General features: G+C 50.1%; 1 protein-coding gene across 2 annotated transcripts in view; it reads left to right on the top strand.

The window, feature by feature from the left end:
* The window catches only part of CORO1C (coronin 1C), a 57,364-nt gene that overhangs the window by 26,832 nt on the left and 4,500 nt on the right, over nucleotides 1-26,032 (top strand). For both annotated transcript variants that reach the window (XM_059713390.1, XM_019486770.2), the window contains exons 3-7: nucleotides 8,841-8,963; nucleotides 16,460-16,589; nucleotides 22,472-22,653; nucleotides 23,506-23,625; nucleotides 24,280-24,384. In XM_059713390.1, the coding sequence (XP_059569373.1) occupies nucleotides 8,841-8,963; nucleotides 16,460-16,589; nucleotides 22,472-22,653; nucleotides 23,506-23,625; nucleotides 24,280-24,384 (660 nt within the window). The remainder of the gene's footprint in view (nucleotides 1-8,840; nucleotides 8,964-16,459; nucleotides 16,590-22,471; nucleotides 22,654-23,505; nucleotides 23,626-24,279; nucleotides 24,385-26,032) is intronic.

Raw genomic sequence — 26,032 nt, 5'->3', positions numbered from 1 at the left:
CTCCGTCACTGGGGAGGAAAAGGATGATCTGGGAAATGGCCATCTGATCTTGACAGATGGTCCCTGCTCTACAGAGGGGTGGAAACCTCCTGTGTTTCCTGCTGCAGTGGGGGCCGTGATGTGCACAGATCTGGGCTTGGCACGCCGTCTTGGGATGTTTTCAGTCCATGCGTCTAACAAAGGAATCGGACAGACATCTCTTCTTCCCAGCTCTCCCAAACCTTTACAAAGGGGAGCTGTCGCAAAAGGGTCTCTTCCCTTCACTCGAGCTGCTCTCTCCTAAGAAGGAAGGCTGCAGTCACCTTAAATAAAGTCTTTGAGAGAGGCGTCTGCTGGCGGTTCCTTGTGCGCGTGACCGAGGGCTCGCTTTTATTAGTGTTGTCCTTTACGTGCCTGGCTGCTTGCGCTGGCTTTAAACGTGTGGCATTTCCCTGGAAACCCCGAGCAGGCGAGGGCCGCCGGAGGCAGCGAACATGTGGTAGGTGAACGCACGCCCAAGCGAAAACAGCTCCTCTTCCTGAGCAATATGTCATCCTGCCAGTGGCGTGTTGCTCCGTCTCGCCGTTCACCCATGACATCTGTAAGTCATTTGCAATCTCGGCCCTTCTTAATCAGCTGTCCCAGAGCCTAATCCCTCCAGGGAAGATGGAGAAGGGCCTGTCGATCGGAACGATGCACGTGTGAAATAAAATCAGCGCTCGCTGCTGTGACGGCTCCGTTGAGTCCTTCCGTCTCCCCGCCATTTAAACAGGGTGCTGATGGAGAGGTCGGAAGGAAAATGATTTATGATTTACTGAAGTTGGGGTGCTATTCGAGGGGCTCTCGGTACTTCTGCACTAAACCCTGCCTGTGAAAACATCTCTTTGAGGTTGAGACTTGGCACGTGAGGTTGAAGTCCAGAAGAGAAGTTCTTCCCCAGGTTGTTGGGGTTTTTTTGCAAAGCTCTTGTCCAGCTGCATGTGTGTCCTTTGCATTTTAGTGGGAAGAGACCATAATTAAGGTAGTGCTTTTCATTCACATTTTGAAGAAGCTTAGGAGACTTGAAAACACTCTCCCTTATTTTGCATCTAGATGCTTTGTATAGAAGTGGTGACTAGGGCAAATCAGTGGAATAAAGCCTGGCAAATAAATGGAAAACCTGGCTCCTTGTGGTTTGGGGACAAATTGGCATGAGGGGACGCTGGCCTGGCTAGCTCGGGGAGTTATTGCCAGCAGACTGGATTGCTCTCTGTCTGCCCTGCCTCCAGAGAGGTATGCATGTATTTATGGCCACGCTGCTGCAGTTGAAGCTGGGATCCTAGTCTAAAACCTTGGGCACCTAACATTTACCTCCAAGCTGTAAAACCCAGATGCAAAATTGTGTTTTACAGAAGCAGCTTGAATTCAGCCCGCTTCCGTGATCTGCCCAGATTTACTCTTGCTCTTTCATCCATCCTCTTCCCTTCCTGCATTTTTAACAGCCCCAAACTGGTTCGACCTGACTTGAAGCAACAAGTAGAATTGCACGTGACTCCTTTTGAAGCCTGTGAACTTGGCTTGAAGGTCACCTGGGGAGGGATTTGCTTGGACGGTGCTGGAGTCCTTCCTCAGCTCACTTCCCCGTGTATGGCAATACCATGTAGCCTGAACTCGGTGGTCTAGGTCCAGCTGCAGAACAGTTCTCACTTCCCACCTACCTTGCCCCCCCTCCCTTAATTCTCCACCAGTGATAACTTTATAATGATGATCAATAGCAGCTTCATCCAGAGGCCTCAAACTTCACACATGTTCACCCTTGGGACGTGGGTGCTATACCGATGTCCTTGGATTAGACGCTAAGGCGGCGGGGATGTTGTCAGGGACGTGTGGAGTTGCAGAGCCCACATCCCAAGCCCCCGGCTGTGAGCCCTGCACAAAACACTCGGCTCTCATTTCTTCCCAGGCTCCACTGAGACCATTTTTGGTGGGAGAGATGAGGGTCCAGCTGAAAAACCAGCTGAGACAGCCGTTTTCAATTTTAGCAAGGGGTGCAGGGGTTTTCTCCAGAACGCCGGAGCAGCAGTCGGATTGTCTGCCGGGAGCTGAGCACCCAATTCACTGGAACGGGAGTTAGCAATTTGTTTTGTCTAAATAGCCGCTGTGTGAAAGTAGCTGATTGTTACAGCTAATTTTGTGGAGGATTCTGGGGATTAACATACATTTTCCAGTGCAAAACATCCCTGGAAACTACTGCCGTGATAGAGTCCATTGTCGCCAGCCCTTCTCTCTCCCCCTTCTCGGGTCAGCTGTGAGCACATGGCACCAACAATGAAGTCATCCAGCTGCTGCATTTCTCATCTCCCGGCGGGCATGGGATAAACCTCTTCTGTGAGCTATGCCAGGCTGAGGACTCCTGAAATGCTCCGAAGCATCCCGAGGGGTAATGCTAACTTCCAGGGCAGCACTGACACGGCAGCGAAGCGCTGCCCCTCTTGCAAAGCACACGTTGGTTTTGTGCACGATTCCCACTTCTTTCTCTCGCTGCCCTAAAGTGCCCTGCGCGCCGATAGGCGGTAGAAATAATGCATGATGCATCCAGCTGGCACACGGTAGTGCCTGTGGATTTCTAGGGGACGCTAGGGATATTGATACGGCGGAAATATGACTCGAGCATTTAGATATAAGTCTCTTTTTGTTCTCACTGCAGTACATGACAATAGACATTTGGGGAGTAACTGCCCTCGTAAACTGGAGGATTAGCTATGGATGCCTTGGTCGGCTCACTGGGTGACTAATAGCCATTTGTCATGGTCATGAATGAGCAGCGCAAGTTCATTGCATCCTCCCCATATTCTTTATCCTCGCAGCCTCGTGTGTGACCATCTGGTGTAGCCAGAAGTGGGCGTTCTGCGGCCACCGCGGGCTTCCTCGTCACGGCCCGGAGTCTGCGGGACTGGGTGCATTGCAGGGAGAGTGGGAATCAAGTCCAACCACCTCTCTCGGGGGGTGGAAGACAAGAAGCAGCAGCGCACGGCTAAAGGAGAAATCGGACAGGGCGATTTGCATGTCAAACCCCTGTCTTTGTGCTCTAGCTTCCTTCCCCGAGCCCCTTCCTCAGGGTGCGCATCGCAGAATTGCTTTGCTTGTGCACTCTGATGCCACTTCTCTATATTCAGCCATGATTTTACTAATCGCAGCGCAAAGTTGGAGGAAGCAGCTGTTGTCCCCACACTTTTTTTAACCGTAATCCATCCTATGACAAGTGGCGGAGGCACAATGATGAAAGACATTGAATTGATTTCCTAACGGTCTCCGTTTTGGGAACTATTTTTCTCTGTTATTTATCTACCCCGCGAGACTTTAGGACAGGCGTTTCCCTCCCGTCAGCCAATAGCTTTTGCTTTAGGATGTGTGAAGCAGCAAAATGCCCTTATTTGGTAAAGTCAACTTGCTACCTGCTGTCGGATTGCTGCTAACCTAAGCCACCGCAGCCTGCTAAAAACCTCCACCTTTTGACTTACCTTTTTGGGTTAACTTTCCTTATACGCTCGCCATGGAAGACTATCCAGCAAAATACCACAAATTGTTACCACGAACCATATTGCTGGCCCTAACTGGTAATGGATTAGGAAAAGGATTTGGTTTCCTGTAACTAATTTTAACTGGCATATCAACACTTGAGACTTACTGCAAATCCTTAACTAATTAAAAGATTACATTTAAAAAAAAAAACCAACAAAAAACCCCAAACTGCCGGGATTATGGCAGGCTGCAAACCCGCTGATTTGGCATCCAAGATGCAAACTTTGCAGCAGGCTCGACTCAAACGTTGCTGCCAGACTTTATTTTTAAGAGTTTTAGAAACTTTGAATGTGGTCTTTTCAGTGGCTGTTCTCATGCCGCGCTCCAAAATGACTGTTTCTAGCATCTTCATCTCTGCGATAATGACACATTCTGTATTTAATTGATGTGTTCAACACTTTCATAGTGCTTTTCATGCATGCTGATTTTCCCCCCCCAACTAATGGTAGTTTCCCTATGGTGTCACTGGGAAGAATACTTGGTTTTCTCCAAGTGGTGAGTCCACTGCAGGGCTGGGATTAGAGCACAAGGGCTCCTTGTTCCTGCCTGTGTTGGTTCTGCTTGATGCTGTCCCGTGTGGTCCTCCCACTTCTCCTTGGGTGGGAAGGAGATCCAGACCAGCACGTCCACAAAAGGGCATCACTTATAACGATGATGCCCTCTTTGATAAACCGGTGGAGAAAAAGCCCCAAGCTCCACTTCAACTCACCTCTGCCCCAACAGGCATTAGGCTGTGTACAAGGGCAGATCTCACTGCTGCTTTTAGGAGCATCTTTGGGAAGAGTGCTAAGAGTCGGCCATTATGGTCTACTATTATGGTTTCATTATAGAAGTGGTATAGAGACAGCCAGCAGAGAGCAGAGCGGGTGTGTGAAGTCGTTAAGTGGAGTTAAAACTGAGCCAGGCCCCTGTGTGCAGAGTGCTTTGGCAGGGGTGAAGCCCAAGAAAGCGTGGGCCTTTTCCCACCTGGAACCATACTTGACCCCAAACTGCGGGGAAGCACGCTGCAGACATGAATATGGCAATCCACAACTTTTCTTTGAGGACGTTCCTATCTGGCCGCAAGGCTTCGTGATGCTCCTGCCCAGGCCACCTCCGTGCAGAGCGCCGTGGCTGGAGAGGGGATGTCCTGGGCTTGACTTGGGAGCGGGGAATGGGTTTCATTGTCCTGCAGCAACGTGGCTGGCTCTGTTGGGAGAGCAATACGGTCGGATCAAAAATGTTTTTGAAAAGGGAACAGAAATGTTTTTGAAAAGGGAACCACTCGGTCGAACGCGAGCGTGGAAACAGTGCTCTGCACAGCTCTTCCTCTTTGCCGAGGGTTAGGAAAAACCCCGTGATTTCCGATGTACTGTGAAAACAGAGTGTTTTTTGTTTGACCGCAGCTCACCAGCTTCACCAAAATGATCAGGCCTCTTTTAGCTGTAGACTGTGCTTTTGGAGAGCGGCACAGTCGTTCCTACCATCAGCCCTCACGCGCCTCTACATGGGCTTGCCTGGTTATTTTTACCGCTCCTGTTTTGTCAGGACCCTGCAAGATTAGTCTTTTGGACAAACGATAGCTCTGCTACTCTTCGGGGCGCCAGGGACCACTGCTTTCAATGTAAAAATTGGATGGCTGCATGGTCAGCCACGGGAGCGGATGTGCCCTTGCGCTGGCTGATGCGTGCAGTCGTGCTTTCGAGAGCATGGCTTTTAGCCAGAATCCTTAATAATGAGAAATGAAATTGTGTGCTGGTGCCGCTATGCAGGTGTGTCCTGAGAGCACGGTCGCTGGCTGGTGCCGTGCAAACACTGGACACCCGCACGTGTGCAAACATCCCGCTCGCCCTTTATCGCTCCCTGTCCCTTCACCTTCATAAAATGATGTATCCGAGCCCTCTCTCTTTCTCGGTTTGGGGCCAGCGCACCCTGATTTAACACATCCATATCCAAGCCCGATGTTGTCTCTGTTCTCCCGTTAAAAGGGCTTTGTTTCCATGTTTGCCATCCTGACATCTTCCATGTGACCAATCTGCATGATAACTCGTGCTCCTGTACTGTTCACCTGGAGCACGCTCCGGTGTACTGCTGCTGACTTTTTGACGGACTTTGCATTTACGTCTGAAGTGTTCGACTTGAGAGAAAGAAACCACAAAGTGCAGCAGTGCTCTGGAAAAGCCTTGCCCCAAACCATTCCCCTGTATTTCCAGGGCAATAGCTACTCCGTTTACAGGAGAAGAAGGATTTGTGCTCTGGTTTTTCCTTCTGCCCCCTGCAAAGGTACCATAGATGACACTGCGCAAGATGGATTATTAACCCGAGTCCCAGTTTTCCACCCTCAGTCATTTCCACGTTGACAAGTTCATTGAAGACGGTTTGCAAATTGTTGCTGAGGTGGTCATTTTGGCGATGGTAGAGTTGGGAACCAGGAGTGTCTGCCTTATTTTGGGCTCCCAAGCTGTTTTGCCGAATGGTAGCCAAGAAGGAAAGGTGTCAGGAGTCGCTGTGCTCGGGTGTGCTTGGCTGACCAGGAGGACTTGTGTAAAATGAGTGTGTTTGGATCCGAAGTCACTACGCACAGGGCTGCTTTCAGACCACAGCACCTGACTGCACTAATGGTGCTTCAAGATGGTTATAAAAACCCAGCTCCAACATAGGCCCTCAGAAACTTCCCAGGCAGTCTCTTTTTACCAGGGATCCTGGTTTTCTCTGCTTTAAAAAATCCCCAATTTTCAGTTTAAAAAAAAAAAGTAACCCCAAAATCCAAATTTCATGATTAAAATGAAACATCAGTATATATATGTCATATATACATATATATCTCATATATATGAGATATATATCTATATCTATCTATATAGATATATATCCATGTCTAGATATCTATATAGATATAAATCTATGTGAGTGTATATATATATATATATATATATATATATATATATATATATAGTGATGTTTCATTTTAATCATGGAAACGTGGATTTGGGATTACTTTTTTAACCAAAAACGGGATTTTTTTAAATCGGAGAAAACCAGGATCCCTGCTTATTACCCTAGGATGAGTTTGCTGTCACAGTCACTCAGCTGGTTGAAGTCACGGTAGTCTGGTGTCTTGATTAGGCAGGTGGGAAAAGTTTGTGATTTAATGCCTTAGTTGGAAGTGGGTTACCCGGCCCCACTAAGAGAAGACTGTTAAAAGACCCAGAACTGCTTGGTCAAACAGGCACCAACATAATCTGCAGCTAATCCTTGTCATATCCTCTTAGGCTCAGAAAATAACTTTATGCCTTCCTTAAGAATGGTTATACTTATTCGTTTACCTGTTTCAGTCTCATTCCTAACTACCCGTTCCTTTTGATTTAGCTCTTTATTTGGATTTGATTTGTCATGCAACTGGGAAAATGCAGCCCAGTGTTGAGAGATACTAGACTGTGAGTAATTCATTTTTTAAGTTGATCAGTTCAATGTTTTAACCTGTTGCTACCTTTAACATTAGAGCATGCAAAACGACTTAAGTAGGCTTTAACTCCGAGCGACTTCAGGGCGTCTGGTTTGTGTCAGGTTTTTAATTTTAAAGAGTTTCAGAGGCAACCGGAGGGGGACGTTGAAGCAACGCAGCATTGTCTGTGAAGCCTAAATTTAGCCGTTTAGGAAGTGGTTGCTGCTTGGTTTCGTAACTACATCAGCTCTTGCTCCTTTACAACAGACATCTCAGGGGGGGTTTGTTTTTTTACTTGGCAGCTAGGTTGTAAGGTTGATAGTCCTCAGGAGCTAATATCCAGCCCCGTTCTGTGTAGGAAGCTCCGAGTTGCAGCAGTTGGCTTCACGGTAATTAGGAGCAGACCTAAAGGTCAAGGAACGTCACCACCAAACAGCGCAAGTGACACTCGGGCTGCTGCATCCGTGTCATCAGATCAATTCAATTCAAATCTGGCCGTGAGATTTCCTTACCATTCTTCTCGCAGACATTTTTGCTTTAAAAAAAGAAAAGGAAGAAGAATGGGGTCAGTTTAAAATCCAGCAAGTTTTAAAAAGAGAGTCGAAGGCGGTTTTGGGTACTTTACCTTCACAAACCTCCCATGCATTTTGCCAGCGCTCAAATATTTATATCCCTTGTTTCCGTGGGATAGACATGAAAAGAGACACCGGTGGGATGCCTTGCAATCAAGGAAATCCATTTTTTTTCCTTTCCTTTTCTTAATTTTTCGCTTGCAGCAAGCTCTGGCGTTCCTTGTGCCATTAGTATGTGAAAGCAATCGGTCGCCAGAGCGGTGGTTACAGCTGACAGTCCCTTTACTGTCGAACCAGGAAGCAATTTGAATAATTGAACGAACTGTAAATTACTCAAATTCAGTCTCCTCGAATTTGGAAAAAAACCTCTGCAGGAGTTAGTTTTCTTTGAAGATTTATACTTATGATGGGCTTGATTTAGGCAAATGCTCTAGAGGTTTGCTACATCCGTGGCAAACATGGTTTGCATGTGTTGTAGGTAGGCATGGAAGCTGTCTGTATAGTGGATCTTACCACTGTCTTGGTCTTACCCTGGTACCCGGTAGAGCAGCATCGCCATCAGCAAGTCGGCCCACTACAGAGGATGGTGGCTAGGCATTAGGGAGAGGGTTAACGGGATTTGCAATCATACTTCTTCCAGTAGAGGGGCAGGTGTATCATGGCGGGCTGGTGGGGCTGGAAGTCTGCATGTTTGTGGTCTGCTGCTTCTCTTCTGGGAAAAGAAGGCCTTGCTCTGCCTAGTTGCCTATCCAGCCTTTTCCACGAACAAGCTCAGTTCCCTTAAAATAAAAACACCCATCCAACCTGGGGGAGTCAGTGACCCGAACACTCATCCATTTTGCCTGGAGTCATGGCTGGCCTCCACCAAAACCTTAGGGTGGCAAGATAGGAGCCGTGCTACCCCCTTGCTTTGCAGGGGATGTTGCTAAGGAAATGTTGCTGCTTGGCATTCCCAAGCATGAGTGTGGCCTTGTTTGTCCGGAGCATCTCCCAGTAAGACCCGTGGGAGCTGGGTGGCTATATACTGGTAAGAGCACAAACCCCCGTTGTTTCCTGCATGCGTGTGCACGCACGTCTCAAATTCGGAGGTTCTCAGCATTTAAGCGGGCCTGGGCTCGTGCCAGATTAGTTTCCATTGTTCACACGTGAGCTACGTAAAAGCAAGGCCTTAATGTACTGTGGGTTTGGGAGGAGATGATAGAGAGCTGAGGACATGCTCTCCCTGATGCTGTGAAATGCCGTGCTGGGTGCATTGTCTGGGATCGGTGTGCACATCACAGCTCTCTCTCTCTTTTCCCTTTTAGACAGGTAGAATTGACAAGTCTTACCCGACGGTGTGCGGTCACACGGGACCGGTGCTGGACATAGACTGGTGTCCTCACAACGATCAAGTCATTGCCAGCGGCTCCGAGGACTGCACGGTCATGGTAAGTTCAGGCCGTTGTATTACAAAGCCCAAGATCTGGGCGGTTTTGGAAACTTCCCTTGTTTCTGTACTCTTCAAACGAAGGCTTTTGGAGAGAGGGTGAGCAAGCTTTTATGGTCCTGATGTTTCATTGTCATCCGGAACAGCTCCATTACTGAGGCTTATTTCAGCGTAAAAGGTTGAGTGTACAGGTGACTTTCTGCTTTGAAAAACAGGTATATGCTTCCTGTGAAAATGTTCTACTTTTACGACCTGCTGGAAGGTCCTACCCAGCCATCAGGTGCAGGCTTTGGCTCCCAGGACTTTTGACAGCTGTGGGCATCCGGTATATATGAAGACAGCAGATAAAAGTCCGGTCCGTGATTATGCAACGAGAAAAATGTTTGGCGATGTCAAAATCCTGGAGGAAAGAAAGGTGTTTGACAGCCCATCACAGCTGCGTGATGGTGAGGTGAAGCCTCCACGAGAAAATTTCCTCTCTGGGTGTCGGTACGGATGCTTTGCTAGGCTAAAAGGAGAAGTCTGGGGCAGAAGCACCAGGTCAGATAGCCTAGACTGAGTGTTGCAGTACTGCGTGATATTTATGCATGAAGTTCACCAAGTTGTTAGCTAGGAAGAAACCTGTATAAAGTCTTAAGTCCTGCCTGGAAACACAGTGGGACAATGGGATTTTGCAGTCTCACGCACATCCGTTTAACTTCTTGCACTGCTCAATGAGCTTAACCCTTTACAAGGACCGTATCTCTTCGTAGTGTCCTGCTGGGGGGTCTGATTTGGTGTAATTACCTGGTCTTTCCCCACCCTTTATAACCACAGGGGAATCTGTTGCGTTGCGTTTCTGGAAGGCTTCTCTCCCCTCCTGACCTCGGGAGTTGGTTGCTGTCTCTGAGGGGTGAGGAGAAGGAAGAGAGCCAGATTAAGGGCTCCTACCCTACAGCTTCAACAGCGGAGGTGTGGGACCAGTGGAGTAAGGAAGGACAAGGCCACTTGGTTTTATTACTGCGGCAGCCCTGGTTTTAGGGGCGATAGACTTTTGTTTCCTACATCAACAGGATGTGTGCACATGTCAAAACCTAGAGAGAATCCAAATTTTGCAGCTGCCAGCCTTGATCCCGAGTTGCTCCTGATGTTGGTGAGAGTGCACTGAACAATACATGGCCCTCAGCAGTGACAGGCGTCCAATTCGGGGTGTGCTAACACTGCGGAACAATTTTAAGCACGTCCCCCTGCGCTGGTGTCGCTCTGAAGAGTCTTCAGCTTCGTTTAGAAACTTCACGTTGAAACCTTGTTACGGGGAAGGTCAAGTGAATCCTAGAGCTTCCCTTCTTTTCATCCTACAGACACTGACAGTGACGGGGGCTTTCTTCCCCGGGGTCTTTGTTCGGGGACTGTACTGCCTGCGAGCTGTCTTGGAAGCCAGAGGCCATTTGCAAAATGTACCGTGTTCTCATTTAAAAAAGAGCAAACAAACTTGGGTTTGCGATGTTCCCCACAGAAGTGGACCGGCGTTATAGATTTCATAGACATTTGGGCTGAAAGGGACCTCTGAAGATCATCGAGTCCAGCCCCCTGCCCCGGGGGCAGAAAGTCAGCTGGGGTCAAAGGATCCCAGTTGTAAAAGAGAGATCCAGCGTTCTGCGGGAAGCTGCAATAGAGAGGGCACGTGGAGTGGAGCAAACGTGCTTGGGAACATAGACATCAGCAGAACGAGCAGAGCCAAAGCTATTGCTGCTTTACAGGACCAGAAAGAAGTCTCTAATTCAAAGTGCCGCAGGAACCAGATTGGAAGGATCCAGAGGGATCCAGGAAGATCAGCTGCATGCGGTGGCAGCTTGCCCACCTGAGACCTGCTAACAAGAGATGGTTGGCCTTCAGCAAGTAAGGAAGTAGGGTACTTTACACAGGGCCTTCAAGGCTGACACCTGAATGGACAGGTGTATCTACCGTAGACTAAGTACCGTCATTGCAAATGGTAAATGGGTGTTGGTTCACTCGGTTTCAAAAGCAATTTACTTCTAATACTGACGTGTGTAGGGAGATGTCAGGGTGAATTGTATCAGGTGTGGAGTTGTCTCAAAGAGAAGTGACGGAGACCCCAAACCTTCAGACATTTTCAGCTGGGCAAGGTAGAGCTACAACGTAGGGAACAAGCTTGCGCTGGGCAGGAGGATGCGCTGCCCTAATGGATCGCTCTGTCGCTGACCGCTGTCTTGTCTGGGCCTTAGCAACTTAGCATCGCGCTTTCTCCATTTGTCTTCGTTAAAGGTTGCAAACTGCCAGCTTCCTGAGCCCTCTCTAAATGAGCGTGCAGGTATTATTTAAAAAAAAAAAGGTGTAGTTGTTCATCACCTCTGCACTCTTTGTGAGGAGCTGAGATGAAACAAGAAACTCGTACCTGCTGTGATCAGGAGAATCACAGATTTGGCTCAAGGGCATCCACTTTGCTTCTGAAAAATGTCATTTTTATTTATGGCCCATGAATCGGGGCTAAAAATGGTAGTCCAGTAAAGTACCCCAAGTCCCCAGTGGATCTCCCACTGATGTCGGAGGATGTTTTCAGGACATTCAAAGGGGGCAGAGGGGGTACAAGCAAAGTACATTTCATTATCATTGAGCTTCAAAATGTTCTTGCCCGGACGGACACTCCTGTTCCTGCTCTTGTTGTCATGGCTTTTGCTGTTTTCTGTCTCTGTTCTCCCATTTTTTCCCCAGCAGTAACTACCAAGTATTACACTTCCCGGGGTCCCAGTGATAAAAATGGTCTTAATTAGGTAGTTAATGGCCTGTGAAGTGTTTTTAGACCTTTGTTAACAGCCTGTTGAGATTAACGGGGCTGAGGGTGCCTCCTTGAGCCATGTTTCAGGTTTTCTATGAGGTCGGTTGCACACGTGTTTTATAGGGTAGATAAACTTTGCAACGGGGAGGGCTAGAAGCTTGTTCAAATGAAAGCTCGGATGCTGTTGACTCGGCAAGTGCCCTGTGGGTGCTGGATGAACCTCCCTCAAGTCTGATAGCAGCTCTGTAGTTTAGTGCAGGCCACGGGGAGTCCTGGTGCCCCGGATCCTGTGTTCGTTTAGTGGGTGATTTGCTTTATAATGCTTTAGGCGTTTGCCAAGCCCTTGTTAATCTTCATTGGAAAAGGGATCGGAGGGTGAAATCCAAGTGAAATGCGTGAAGTGCGATCTCAGGTATAAGCACGAGCATGTTCACGGTTTTGAATGTCTTGAGTCCAACTTGATACCTGCAACACCACCTTCGGGACAGCAGCTGTACCGGCCTGAGCGAACACACGCCCTGCAGCTTTGCTTTGGGTCGAAAGAAGGAGAAAAGCAGCAACAAAATCTCACAGCCTTCTCTGTTCTGCAGAAGCAGGCTCTTTAGGAGATGGGAGTAACCTGCTTCTTTTGTCTTTGCGTGGAGAGACCAGTGGCATTGGCACAGACCAGTTTGCTTCCCTGACATTGGAAAGCTGAGCTACTAGATGTCTTCCGAACCAGCCAGTGAAGAGCTCATCCGGGTTGGACTGGCATCGTTTAATCGCATGTAGTTGTGTGACTCTTCCAAAACTTCGGTGCAGGCCCCTCGGTGCATGGGTCATGGGCTCCGACTGAGTGCATGTGCTCAGTCTAATGGGATGGCAATCTGACTGAGGCCCTAGGCCTTAATAGCAGGAATATAAAGGACTATCCTTTCCTACCTAATTTCTCTGCTCTTTCACTGAAAAATGGGATGAGCAATCCCTGCCCCATCTGCACTGAGCAATCCTTGCGCCATCTTCATTGCTTTCGGCAAGGCCCCTTTTAGGATGCAGATTCATTGTGCAGCCTCTTTTGGATATTCCTTCTGAAGAATGATTTTCTTGTGCCAATAAATAAGGAACTAGTTAAATGTTCGTGTTGAAGCCCCTTCTGAATGACTGCAATTCACTGCAGGGGGGGGGAGGGGGGGGTTGTATTTTTTTTTAATTCAGCTGGAAAATGTTTGATTATTCAGGGGCCTATAGATAGCGTTGAATGGCTTTGAAAACAGAGGAATTCATGTCAGCACAAGTGGGCAATGCTTTTACATAAAGGTGAGCAGCTGGTTTGTCAGCATGAAAACCAGCCCATGGAAGAGGGCTTGATTGGGCAAAGAATTTAATAAACTCTTCATCTGCTGAATATTGCAAACACTGACCTAGAGCCCTTGTAATGACTGGAAGCATCGGACTGCCTGTCAGTGGACTGTCAATGGGTTTGGTTCTGTTAATGCTGTTACGGCCCTTACTGCCGTATCTGGACACCTGAGATGTCTAGGAAAAGATTTGTTCGGATGCCCAAGGAGGCACGTGGCACAACAAAGGGCCTCGTGCGAGAGCGTGAGAGATTCTCCTCCTCCTCCAGATGCGCAAACGGAGGTACCGAAAGGCAAAGTCATCTCCCCAAGGCGATGCAGTCATGGGTGGAGCTGGCACCTAGAACCTCAGGTCTTCAGACACAGTTCTTGGCTTCAGCCGCTACGTATAAAGCCTCATCCTAGGCTGTCAGCTAAAACTGTATGTGATTATGAACATATCACCTCTAGTCCTGACTCACCAAGCTCCTCTCTGTGCTGTGCAGAGGGTACGAGCAGAGCCGGCTATCAACGTTCGGGAAGGGCGCAAAGGAAGTGGCACTGCAAAATGGCAGAAGCATCCTTCCCCTAGGCGCTGGGCTGCAGCGTGCCAGCTCATCACGGTTTCACTTCCTTTTACTGCAGGTGGTTCCAGAGGCTCTGACTCAGAAAATGGAGGCGGTAGAAATTGTTCCCGAGGTCAAAGAAATGGATCTTGCAAGGTCCCCTTTGAGTCTGTTATTCTGGGTGATCAGCTAACTGGGCCCTGCATCCAGCGTGGAAGCTCCTTGGCTTCCCCCATCTCTGATTTCTTCTTGTACCGATGAGATGCTGCACCCTGAAGAGGAACCCTGACCTTTTACTCTCCCTGGTTTTGCAATACCAAGCAGGATTATGAGGCCAATCGTGTCTGTAATCTGCAGAGGATTACACTGATCTGCAGCTGCTGTGAAATGCAAGTGGCTTTTCCCCTTCCCAAGTTCCCCTTTTCTCAGCATTTGCCTGCCTATAGGTTTTTATTATTTATTTCCCCGGTATTTATGAGTGCAGGACCCCAGTGCATAGCTCCTTCTTGAGCTCCTCAGTGGTAGCAAATTATTTCTTTGCTGGAAGCTGTGCTTCACAGGTTTTTTTCCCCCAGAAAGCGACTGGAGGGGGTGTAGAGCAGGGGTATCAGATGGTGCCGGAGCTCCAGTAGAGAGACATGGTCATGGCTAGAGAGCGTCTCTTGTCTTTCGGGTTCGAGTCTGGCCTATGTTAATACAAAGGGGAAATTGTTTCTAGCTGATAGCTCTTCCACCGCTCCTGAATGGAGTAAGTTTGACCTTGATGACGGATATCTGCCTGACGGATAGGCAGCTAGCTCGCTTGGCAGCATCCCCAGAATGACCAGAGCCGTGTTGGACTGTGAGACTGGCCTGCCCTCTGTTCCCAGGCAGTGCATGAAGCATTTGGGGACTGTTGGTAGGAAAGGCCTCGCACAACATGACTATAGTCTGTGCAGATATATTGATTTTTCTATAAAAAAAACAGCACTTAAGGTGAGATGCTAGAAGCCTGTTTAACCCCTGTTAAACCTGTCACCGCCCACGGGGCTTTCTTCTGGTTCCCAAAGCTGACGGTGCAGAGCTGTCCCTCGACTGTAGCATGGCTGGGTGCGCTGGGCAGGCGAAGGCGATGGGCAGTGCAGTCGGGGCGCTCCTCTCTTGCTGCATGGTGCTTTGCCTCTCGCTGCCTTTGCAGTCAGGGGTAAAGCAATCAGGAGGAAGCAATCAGGAGGCCTGGCATCCTGGTCAAAAATGGCTAGCCACGATGTCTCGGTATCCCCCCTGGTGCTAGCCTTTTTTCCTAATGGGAAGGCAGACAAATTCGAGGAAGAAATGAGAGAGACTGTACAAGCTAGGGTTGAGAAGCGGGTCGATTGACCGGTCAGATATTGTCAATTGACTGCATATTTTTGACTGGTCAAAGATTACAGCAACTTTACATACAACTTCTTTTTTCTTGACAGAAATATGATTTGTTTTTAATTGTTTTTTGACACATTTCTTAATGGAAAATTTGTGCTTTTTCTATGGATTACGTGTATTAGCAATTTTTTTTACAATTTTTTTTTGACCAGTCAGTTGACCAATCTTTATTTGACCGGTCAAATACCCAGCCCTAATGCAAGCTACAGTTAAGGCTCGGGCATTCAACGTGGCGACAGCCCAAACCTCAGCGCTGGCTCCCGAGGGCCTCTGCAAGGATGCGCAGCGATCTTTCCCAGGCAGATGTGGCCTTGAGGAAGCAGTGTCAGCGATCAGTGAAAATCCATGTCGGGTTATGTCGAGGTGAGCGGATTTGCTTTGAGCATCTTTGCATCTCAGATGCATCCTCGGAGGGGGTGGCGTACAGCCTCCTTGCTCTGTGAGGGGAGATGGAGATTAGCACTGAAATCTGTCTGCGCGTGCCCACTTCATTTTCCAAAATCCACTTGAATTACATCTCGCACCAGCTGACGGAGGACCTGGCTCTGACGCTTTACTGTCGAGTATTGTGGGAAGGATCTGAGGATCTGATTCTTTCTGGGGGAAAAAAAATAAAACAAAACCCCAAACAATAGAAGATGGAAACAATTTGCCGTTCTGCTGCCATCTATCGGTGTGTAGTTACCATTGCTTGGCGTTTTGTGCCTTTACTATATATAGGTCAGGCTGGATTCAGGAATGAATGGCCAGTAGTGAGTCACTGTCCTGATTTGACATGAAGGACTCGAAGGAGCCTGATCTTTGGTGGTTGGGCTTTCCTCCCTTCGAACGGGACCTTCTAGCCGTGGGAAGAGACCTCTTGCCCCACACGGATCCCACAAGGGGCTGGAAGGGAAGAAAGCCAGCGGTGCTGTCTGCATGGATGATGCTGACGCACCCTTCTAAGCTTCGCTGTCACCAGCCCTTGCTCCCCGGATGAATCCACAACAGGAACCGGACTTCTAATTTGACGCTGAAACCAGCAGGCAAAGCTGTTTAATCCACGCGCAGCTGCTGTTGTTAAAACTGGAAACCCAAACTCTGAAATGGCTGCTTGATCCTTCCCAGAGAGGACAACTGCAGTTCAGAAATGCACCAGCTGCTCAGAGGCACTTCTGAGATGCAAGACAATTTCTTTGAATCCCATGGTCCAGGACGGTGCCTTTATTTAAAGGGACGTGGTTGTCTCTTTGGGCAGGAGAGGGATGGAGATGTGAACTCGTAGCATCCCCATCTGCAGAGAGATGTACCAGGGGCTAGTGAATGGTTTCCCCCATCTCTGCTTTCTGGCCCAGTTCACAGGGGCCAGATATTACCGATACCTCAAAGAGAGGAGCAGTATGTGTCCTAGAGGTGATGGCTGTCCTGTAACTCTTTTCCCCTCCCTCTTTGGCAGGTGTGGCAGATTGCAGAGAACGGCCTCACTCTCTCCTTGACGGAGCCTGTGGTGGTGTTAGAAGGCCATTCGAAAAGAGTTGGCATCGTGGCCTGGCATCCGACCGCGCGCAACGTGCTGCTCAGTGCAGGTAGGAGGCGTCAGGGTGGTGAATGAGAGGATCTCCCACACTTCCTTCCACGCCAGGTCGCTCTGAGCAGCATTGCTGAGCCCCTGGCACCTGCTCCCTGGTGCAGGGCGAGTCAGAGCAGTGCCCGTGCAAGGAGCTTTGGCTCGGAGGCACAGCCCGGACTTGGAGCGATGCTGCATTTCCTCTGTGCATTGGGGTGTTGCCGACCAGCCGCTTTCTGCGGTGAGCGCTTTCCACCCTTGGGCAGTTATCTGAAGGAAGCTTAAACCACTGCAGATTTTATTAATCGACCAGTACAAAGGCCATTCCAGGTTCAGCTGCTCAAGTTTCCCCAACACGCACACACGCTTGCTTTTAACAACAGCTTAATGCGTTTCTCCTTCCCGTTTCAGATTCCTATGGAAAGACGTGTCAGGGTAACTAGTGATTACAGAGTAGGGCAGCGCTCTGTCGTTGGTGCTGCACAGAGAGGTCATAAGCACGTGCCTCAGAGGCCCCCTCCCTCCCCCCAGTCCCCTCGTTGCCAGCCTCCTCGTTAGTAATGAGCACTAGAAAGTTCCTAAAAGCAATTTCAGTTTGTCGTGGGGTCACCGTGTGAACGGGGGTGCTGGAAACCCTGTAGCAAGGTGGGTCTGCGGCAAGAGCTTGTCTAGCACAGGTGTTCGGGAGAGCAGCTGCTGCACGCTGGTGGGCACATCTGTTTCCAGTGGTGGTCTCGCATCAGCTTCTGGCTCTGAAGGTGCCGCTGACCTGGTTTCACTCCCAGGTGGTCAGTGCTTGAGGTCCTGCCTCCAGGAGAGAACGACGCTAATTTAATCGAATCTGTGTAGCCCCTTGGGAAGGCTTTTCCTGTTTTGATTTGAAACGGTCTTACTGAATTGGGTGCAACTTCTTTATAGCAATCGTGTTGAGAGTCTCCATGAAGAGTCTTGTGGATCTGTCTCCATAGCTCCTGGATATGCCTTCCCCAAACGTTGGTGTTTAGCATTTACTAAAACATCTCCTTTATTATCTCTGTCTATACGGCGAGGTTCAGTTGCAGGTGTTTCTGGATGGGAGAATATGGTGGGGGGAAGGTGTGTTTTGCTGTCCAGGTTGTCCCTGGATGGCCCATAGCAATGATTTCTTAACATGACCTGAGTCTGTACAAAGCTTTGGCTAGACTTAGGTCTGGACTTCTGTAATGGAAATGAACAGTTTTGACTGAATTTTCCCTAGGTCCCCTGTGTGCTATCTCTGCAGAGACAGACCTAAACACAGTTTTGATTGAGAGTATTGGTAGGCCTTTGGGGGGCCGGGGCTGGCTGGGTTTGACCCATACAATTGCTTGCATCTTGGGGTCTCGCTGAGGCCACTTGTGTCTGATGGAGCTCCATATTCCACGGCATCCTTGTAGTACAAAAGGTTGCCTTGCTTTCAGCTTTGGAAAGGTCCGGGTAGACTGGAGGGGATTGGGGAGAGAGATTGAGAGCCGTGGTTTTACGGGTCAAAAGCCGAGAGCACTGGCCAGAACATATTTGGAATATTTCTTCAGGGTGGGAACAGGTGTAACATTTGAAACAGTCCAAAGGGCATGTGCATCTGCCTGTCTGTCTGTCTGTCTTCCCATTTGGGGTGCTCTAGAAATGGCAGAAGCACTGCAAAAACAGCCCTGAAGGGCATGGGGGGGTTCTAGGTCTGTCCATAGCTGAAACATTCGCTGACAACACCGAGTTGTGGGGCGAGGTGGGCACGCTGGAGGGGAGGGACCGAATCCAGCTAGATCTAGACAGGTTACAGCGGTGGGCAGGTGAGAATAGGATGGAGTTCAATGCAGACAAGTGCAAGGAGCTGCATCTAGGGAGAAGGAACTCGCAATGCATCTATAGGCTGGGAACACCCTTATGGTCAACGCGGCGGCTGAAAGGGATCTTGGAGTCATTGTTGACTCCAGGATGGACATGAGCCGCCAAAGCGAGGAAGCGGTCAGTAAGGCTAAAGGTACCTTGTAGTGCATCTACAGATGCATCACAAGCAGGTCCAAGGAGGAGATCCTTCCCCTCTATGTGACACTGGTCAGGCCGCAGCTGGAGTACTGTGTCCAGTTCTGGGCGCCGCACTTCAGGAGGGATGTGGCCAGCATGGAGAGGGGCCAGAGGAGGCCACCCGCACGATCGGGGGCAGCAGGACAGGCCCTACGAAAAGAGGCTAAAGGGCCTGAACCTGTTCAGCCTCCACAGGAGTAGGCTGAGAGGGGATCTGGTGGCTGTCTATACACTCACCAGGGGGGACCAGCAGAAAATAGGTGAGGCTTTGTTCCCCCGGGCGCCACCTGGGATAACAAGGAATAACGGCCATAAATTGTTAGAGAGCAGGTTCAGGCTTGACATCAGGAGACGTTACTTTATGGTCAGGGCTGCCAGGCTCTGGAGTGGGCTCCCAAGGGAGGGGGTGCTGTCTCCTACCTTGGGGGTCTTCGAGAGGAGATTGGATAGGTGTCTGGCTGGGGTGATATGATCCCGGCACTCGTTCCTGCCATGGCAGGGGGTCAGACTTGATGATCTGTTCAGGTCCCTTCTGACCCTAGAAACTATGAAACTATTACATTTTTGTGGCACTTCAAAGTACATCTGCTCCTTGAAATGCCTTGCATATCGGGTGCGTCCCCAGTCTTGGTGCATTGGGTGAAATGCAGCTGAGGACAGGGCACTTTGCGCTCATGCACCTTCCTCAGCACCCTTGAACCTCCCAGGTTTTCACCTCGTGCCTCACTTGTGCCCAAGACCTCTCCTCCTCTTACGTGGCCTTCTCCTGCTCTTTGACAGTCCTCGCATGCATCTCCACGACCACCCCATGCTGCTCCATGTGCCTCTCCCCAGTGCTCCTGTGCAGCTGTGTCCTCACCCTTCTCCATGGGCCTTGCCCTTCCACAACCTCCTTCCTCTTCTTCACTTCCTTATCCTGCTGGCTGGCCTGCGAAACCAGTGCCTGCTCCTTTAGCCCACTTCCCCTCCATGGCTGGCTGCAGCTGTACCGTGGGCCAGCACACAGCTGGGTGTTGGTTTGCCTGCCTGGGCCTCTCTTCTCCAGCTCCTCTGTGCATGCACCTCAGGTGTTGCTACAGCACGGTGGTCCCAACACTACGCCCTGAGCCACCGTTGACCTGTCAGCCGCAAACGCCTTGCAGGCGTCATACGGGTGATCACTTGATCAAAGTAGAAACGCTCCCACGCTTTGCAAAATCTCACTCCACGGCTGTGGTGCGAGCAGGTGGGTGCTGGTTGCCCAAGTTCCCTTGTCTTGTCAGTCATCTTTGTGGTCATCTCCTCCTCTTCCTCTTCCTGCTTCATCACTTCTCAGGGTGTCCGGCACTGAAAACAAATCTAAAATGCTACAGAAGGTCTAAAACGCCCAAACCCAAGTGTCTGTAGAAGAAACGTGTCAAATCAGCCCATTTTTACCGCAGAATTTCCACCGCTCTGTTGCCGGAGGGCTGACCGAGTCGGTCTTACACTGGAAAGCAGTGCCGTACCGAACCTGTGCTGGCTGAAGTGATGGACACCTCTGCCATCGAGTGTCTGGGCTCAGCCTTGAGTCTGTCCGAACAGACTGGGGGTTTTGAAGCTTTTGCTGATCTGATTCTCATCGCTTGCCTGGCATTTAGCATGGGGATTGAACGAGCACTAGATATTCCTCGTGGCCTCCCAGGTGAGGCTGTCACCCATACAGCCATGAGCGAGGGCCTAAGACCCCCGAGGCTGTAGGGAGCAGATCCCAGATCTCTGTTAGCATGTGGCCACGTGCCTGCTGCCAGAGCCAGTCGAGGAAGTCCTCGGTTCCTTGCACATGCCTTTCATATCCGTGCATGGTGCCCCGTGGGTCCTGGCCTGTGCAGCGATGTGCTTGGGCGGGACAGCTGTTCTGTGCTGCAGCTCGCACAGAAAGGAGTGCATGCATCCTGCCCTTTTCTCCCAGCCGATCGCCCTCACTGGCGGAGCGCTCCGCTTCCCCTGCCCTCAGTCGGCCTGTAGCTGGACCTGGCAGCCAGCAGATGCGGTGGGTACCAGTCCTGGCATTTGCTCCGCACACTGCTCTGCTTGCTTGCCTGGGGCTCAGCCCCTGCTTACTCAGGCTTCTCAGCAGAGACTAAAACTCAAGGCAGGCTGTAGGGCCAAGGGGGTACGCTGGGAGGAGCAGGGGCCCTGGAGCCTAGACCTCCCCAGGCTCCCTCCTCTTCCCCAGCCGATCTGCAGCAACTCTTGTTCCAGTCAAAGGGTCCCCTTTGTTTCTCCCATCCCAGTTCAGCATGTGATCAGACCAGGAATCGCCAGCACTTTTGGCACAAAAGCGATTTTCAAAGAGGCAGGGGCCCTGAGGCTTTTCTCCAGAAGCCTTTCAACATCTGAGGACCCAGAGTCATTCATATGCTGCATCCCAGGCCAGGCATCGAGGGTTTCAGGCTGAGCATTTCCAGCTGGGAGCGTGGCACTGCGGGGACCCGTGGGGGTTCAGGGAGGAGAACGAGGTTCCTCCTTCCTAAATGAGCTTTGGTGCCTCCCCTTGCCATGCGGGGGGTGCGGTCCCGGTGCATTGCCACACTGACTTGCAGGACCCAGCCAGGACTCGGCAGCTCACGAGTCCGTATTTATGGCAGAAGATGGATGCTGAGGGGAAGAGGCAGGAGGGAGCAGGCAGACAAGGGGCTGAGACTGGGTGCAACTGGGTGAAGGAGAAAACCTGGCCATCACTTCCTTCCCATGTGGAGGGACCCGATACCCGTGTGTCCAGGGTGCTTTGAAGGCGATTCATGCTGCATGTGTGCAGAGCTTGCTCACCAGCATGGAAAAGGCCGTTTGCTCGGCAAAAGCCTCTGTTCTCACAACCAGGGGCCAAATGGAAGCTGGAAGTGGGGTAGGGATAGCTATCGAGGGCTGTCGAGCTGTAGAGCTCTTGGCAGAGGAGTGGGAGGGCATGAGGGAAGCCTTTGGGGTGGCTGTGTTCTGGACAGACCCCGGCCAAAGATCAGGTGCGGCACGTGATTTGGGGATAATGCAAGCTCGGTGACGTAGCAGGCAGCTGAAATGCCCGGAAGCGATACTTTGCCTTCTGCAGTGAAGAGGAAGGCTTCTGGCCCTGGTTGTCAAGGGTATTCTTGGCCAGGCTAGATCCATAAAAGCCCCACTGAGCTGAGCACAACGTGGACCAAAGCAATTTCCATAGGCTGGTCCCCCAGCTGGGCTGCACCATCGTCACCGGAGCAAATAGAAATGTTCTGCAGCAGCCAGCACTGGCGTTTCTGCAGCCTGCCACTCAGCTATTCAGATAGTCTTCATGTCCTGCTTACTAATTTATATCAATTTTTTATCCCCCTAATCCGCTGATAATCCTTATTAAAGGTTTTGCGTGAATTCTCCCGGAGCTGCTTACACGTTTCAATCCGTCCCCTCTTATTCTCGAATTGCGGGAGCTGGGAAGAGACGGCGTGAGGCTGCCTGAAGGCGCCACGCTGCACCGTGGGGCCGTCTCTTCCCAGTCTCGTGTGGCATTGACCGCGTGCAGCGATGTTCCCGTCACACACATGCCATCATCTCACATGCGTGTGCAGGCGGCAACAGTTCTGGTTTGGATATTTTCAGCTAGATGCCTTCTTAAAAGGAGAGTAGTCCTTCTCTTCTGGTCATGACAGGGCTGTGCTAGGGAAACACTGGCTGCACATCTTAAAACCATGTGAAGTGATGAGTCTCTTTGTTCTGGGGAGCCTTTGCAGGCTGGAGATGGAGTTGCTGCTTCCTCCAGAGAAGGGAGACAGCTAGAAATGGCTTTTAAAATGCATTATAGACGGGCCTGTATACTGCACATGCCAGTATTCGGGCGCTTCATATATGGCTGCTTTCCTCCTCCAGGTTGCGATAACGTAGTCATCATCTGGAACGTGGGGACGGGTGAACCCCTCATCAACCTGGACGACATGCACTCGGACATGATTTACAACGTAAGCTGGAATCGCAACGGCAGCCTGATCTGCACGGCTTCCAAGGACAAAAAAGTCCGGGTCATCGACCCCCGGAAACAAGAAATCGTTGCTGTGAGTATTTGCAGTGGTGTAAAATCAATGCAGTTTCCCAGCCGCGGGTGCTTTGCAACAGCATCTAGAGAAGAGATGCGGGGGGGGAGTGGCTGAGATTTTTGCTCAAACCCGGGAAAATTACAGGAAGGGGAGAGGTCCTGTAGGATTTTGTCTCCCTTGATTAAGGTTCATGCTGGAGTTGCCTATATTTGAGGTCCAGTTTTTAAAATGGCACCAGTATAATTTCACACCTAATTTCATGCACAATTGTAGTAGCGGAGTTGAGGCTGCCAATGCTAAGTTAGTGGCCTGTCTGTTTTATTGGCATGGGCTGTGGCATGGCTCAAAAATCAATTTTGTTTCGATCCTGCTTTTAGCAGCGCGTGATGCTGCCCGCTAGGGAAAGTGGAGCTGAGCAGCTGCCGCTTCTCTTGTACGTTAGTAATGAATGCCTCCCCTTGAGCACTGAGATCTGGTGCACGGGTCACTTTTCTCTGGCTGCGTAGAGGAGTGGTGTGCTTCAAGAGTGGGCACACGTGCAGCTGTCCTGGGGTAGCCAGTACTGCATCTCAGCACTAGGTGCCAGGTGAGCAGACACCCACCTATGACCTGGACAGATGCAACTCAAAGCAATATAAATTTACACCGCTAGCTTTTACCCCAGATTCAAGGGGAAGTTTGATTTTTTTGCCTCATCTGTTCACTACTTATTTTGTGTTGGTGTAACACTGACAACCTTGGGATACGTGTCTGATCTCTTTGGGCCGTGGGATTCCAGGCAACTCAGAATGAAATTTGAGTTCATCTCTGACATGTTGGGATTGCTGTTTGATGCTGAAAGTGCTTTTTCTTCCCACGCTTGCATTGCAGGAGAAAGATAAGGCCCACGAGGGAGCGCGACCCATGAGAGCCATTTTCCTCTCCGACGGCAACATCTTCACCACCGGCTTCAGCCGCATGAGCGAGCGGCAGCTTGCCCTGTGGAATCCAGTACGTGTCCTGCTCGACTGCTCTTCCTTTTGGTGAATCGTAGCCCCGTGTCGGGTTGAGCTCCTGGCCACAATGGGCCTCCCAGCGCTTGAGACATTTCAGTTTGGATAGCAGGGTTGTAGCCCCCCTTCCTCCAGGTGTCTAATCCAGCATCTCCTTGTTACACCAATGGAGATCACTGGGATGGTTGGGTGTAACATTTTGTCTGTAACTAAGATGACCTCTCCTGTGCCTGGGGGAGGACGCTGGTGTCCTTCCAAGAACGTTGGAGGCACGGCAGTAGCTCAATACTGGAAGTGGCATTTATCACTGAACAGATCGGGTGATTCGTAAAAGAGCAATGGTCTTTGGAGAAGGCCACTTTGTCCCCAAAGACTTCATGTACCAGCCTGGGATGGTGCCCCGCTGAGAGTTGAACAGTAGGTCCTTATCTGTGCGGCTGACTTAAGAGTGTGACTGGAGCTCAGATCTCTTTTGGGGCTTTAACATCTGAAAATCAACCGGCCTGTAATTGCTTAGCGCAAGCTGCTGTAACACGTGGCCCTTTGAAGAAGCATCATCCCTCTATAACTGTAACCGCAAAGAGTGTAGACAGTGCGTCGACAATGGGGTGTTTTTGTTTTCTAATCGTACGGTTCAAATTCTCGTTTGCAGAAAAATATGGAAGAGCCCATCGCCCTTCACGAAATGGACACCAGCAACGGGGTGCTGCTGCCCTTCTACGACCCGGACACCAATATCATTTACTTGTGCGGCAAGGTAAAGAGCAGCGTCCAAAGGCATTGAGGTTGTAGCACTGCAGCCAGCTGCAGCCCTAGTGCTTGCGTGGGGCCAGGAAAGCAGTATTTAGTGCGGCTCATTCACACAGCATCACTTGTTCCGTAGGAACATGTCTACAACGTTTCCTTCAAAACCAAAGATGGAAAAACTATGCATGTGGGCAGATGAACAGCTGCAGTCCTTTACCAGAGACTGTCACTTCTAAGCATGCATCTGCCGATCCGTTGCAGTTGCTTTGTCCATCCATTCCTAACCCACAGGATTTGAAGCTAAATCATGGTAGCTTCACCATGTTTCATTTCAGGGGTTAGCTGCCTTAGTTTACCTGTATCTTGCCATGGGGTAGGAGCTGAGAGATGAAAGTGTTACCATGGTTTCTCTCTCACACCCTTTAAAGTGCTGTAATCTGTTTCATCTCTCCACTCCTCGAGAAACAAAGGCTAACACCTCATGAATTTTTCAAGACTGCAGGAGAGTTTACAGGCCTTTGGGGCCTTGTGTCTGGATTGGAAGTGAGTGTCCTCACTCTATTAAGCATTTATCAAGATCCCAACCAGGCCAGACTACAGGAAAGCCTCTGATCTGACCTTGATCTGGGGAAAGGTTTATTTAGGTGAGCAAAGCTGTGCCTAAAGAACCTGAGTCAGACTTTTTTCCTTTTGCCCAGGCCTGCCTCTCTTCTTGACGTTGGTCTGTAATGACCCCTCTCTTAATGTTAAACAAAGATGCACATAGAGGGTGCCCTCATGCACTTTGCGAACGACTGAACATGTGGCAAGGCCAGTTTCAATGCCTGTGAGCCAGTCACTGGGACATGAGACTTGTCTTCTTTCAAGCTGGCTCCTTCAGAGCTGTAGGTGCTGCAGGCTTCCTATGAGCCGGCAGCGTGCCCTTGTTGCAAAGATGCTAACAGCATCCTGGGCTGCATTGGTAGGAGTGTTGCCAGCAGATCAAGGGAAGTGGTTATTTCCTTGTATTCTGCATTGGTGAGGCCACATCTGGAGTCCTGTGTCCAGTTTTGGTGCCCTCACTACAGAAAGGACGTGGACAAATTGGAGAAAGTCCAGTGGAGGGCTGCAAAAATGGTTCAGGACCTGGGGCACATGACTTGTGAAGAGAGGTGGAGGGAACTGGGCTTATTTAGTCTAGAGAAGTGAAAACTGAATGGCCTTCAACTGAAGGGTGGATCCAAAGAGGACAGAGCTGGACTGTCCTCAGTGGGGGCAGATGACAGAACAAGAACCAATGGTCTCAAGGTGCAGCAAGGGAAGTTGAGGTTAAATACTATGGAAAACTTTATCACAGGGAGATTAGTACAACACTGGAACAGGTTAGCCAGAGAGGTGGTGGACTCTCCATCCTCGGAGGTTGTTAAGACCCGGCTGGACAAAGCCCTGGTTGGGATGATCTAGTTGGGGATGGTCCTGCTTTGAGCAGGCACTTGGACTGCATCAGTGTGTCCCAACCTTTTCCAGCCCAAGGCACCCTTACATTAATACAAATTTTCCATTTGCCATCCCCATACTTATAAGCTCCTTGTAGCTCATTGCCACAGCAAAAATCCACGGCACAGCTCTTTAGAGGCTTGCAAGCTGAGCATCCCCCACAAGCAACACATGCAGTAGAT

The sequence above is a fragment of the Alligator mississippiensis genome, chromosome 10 (genome assembly GCF_030867095.1).
Source record: "Alligator mississippiensis isolate rAllMis1 chromosome 10, rAllMis1, whole genome shotgun sequence".
NCBI lineage: Eukaryota > Metazoa > Chordata > Crocodylia > Alligatoridae > Alligator > Alligator mississippiensis.
Note: the sequence above shows the minus strand (reverse complement) of the source record. Positions and strands in the feature narration are given on the sequence as shown.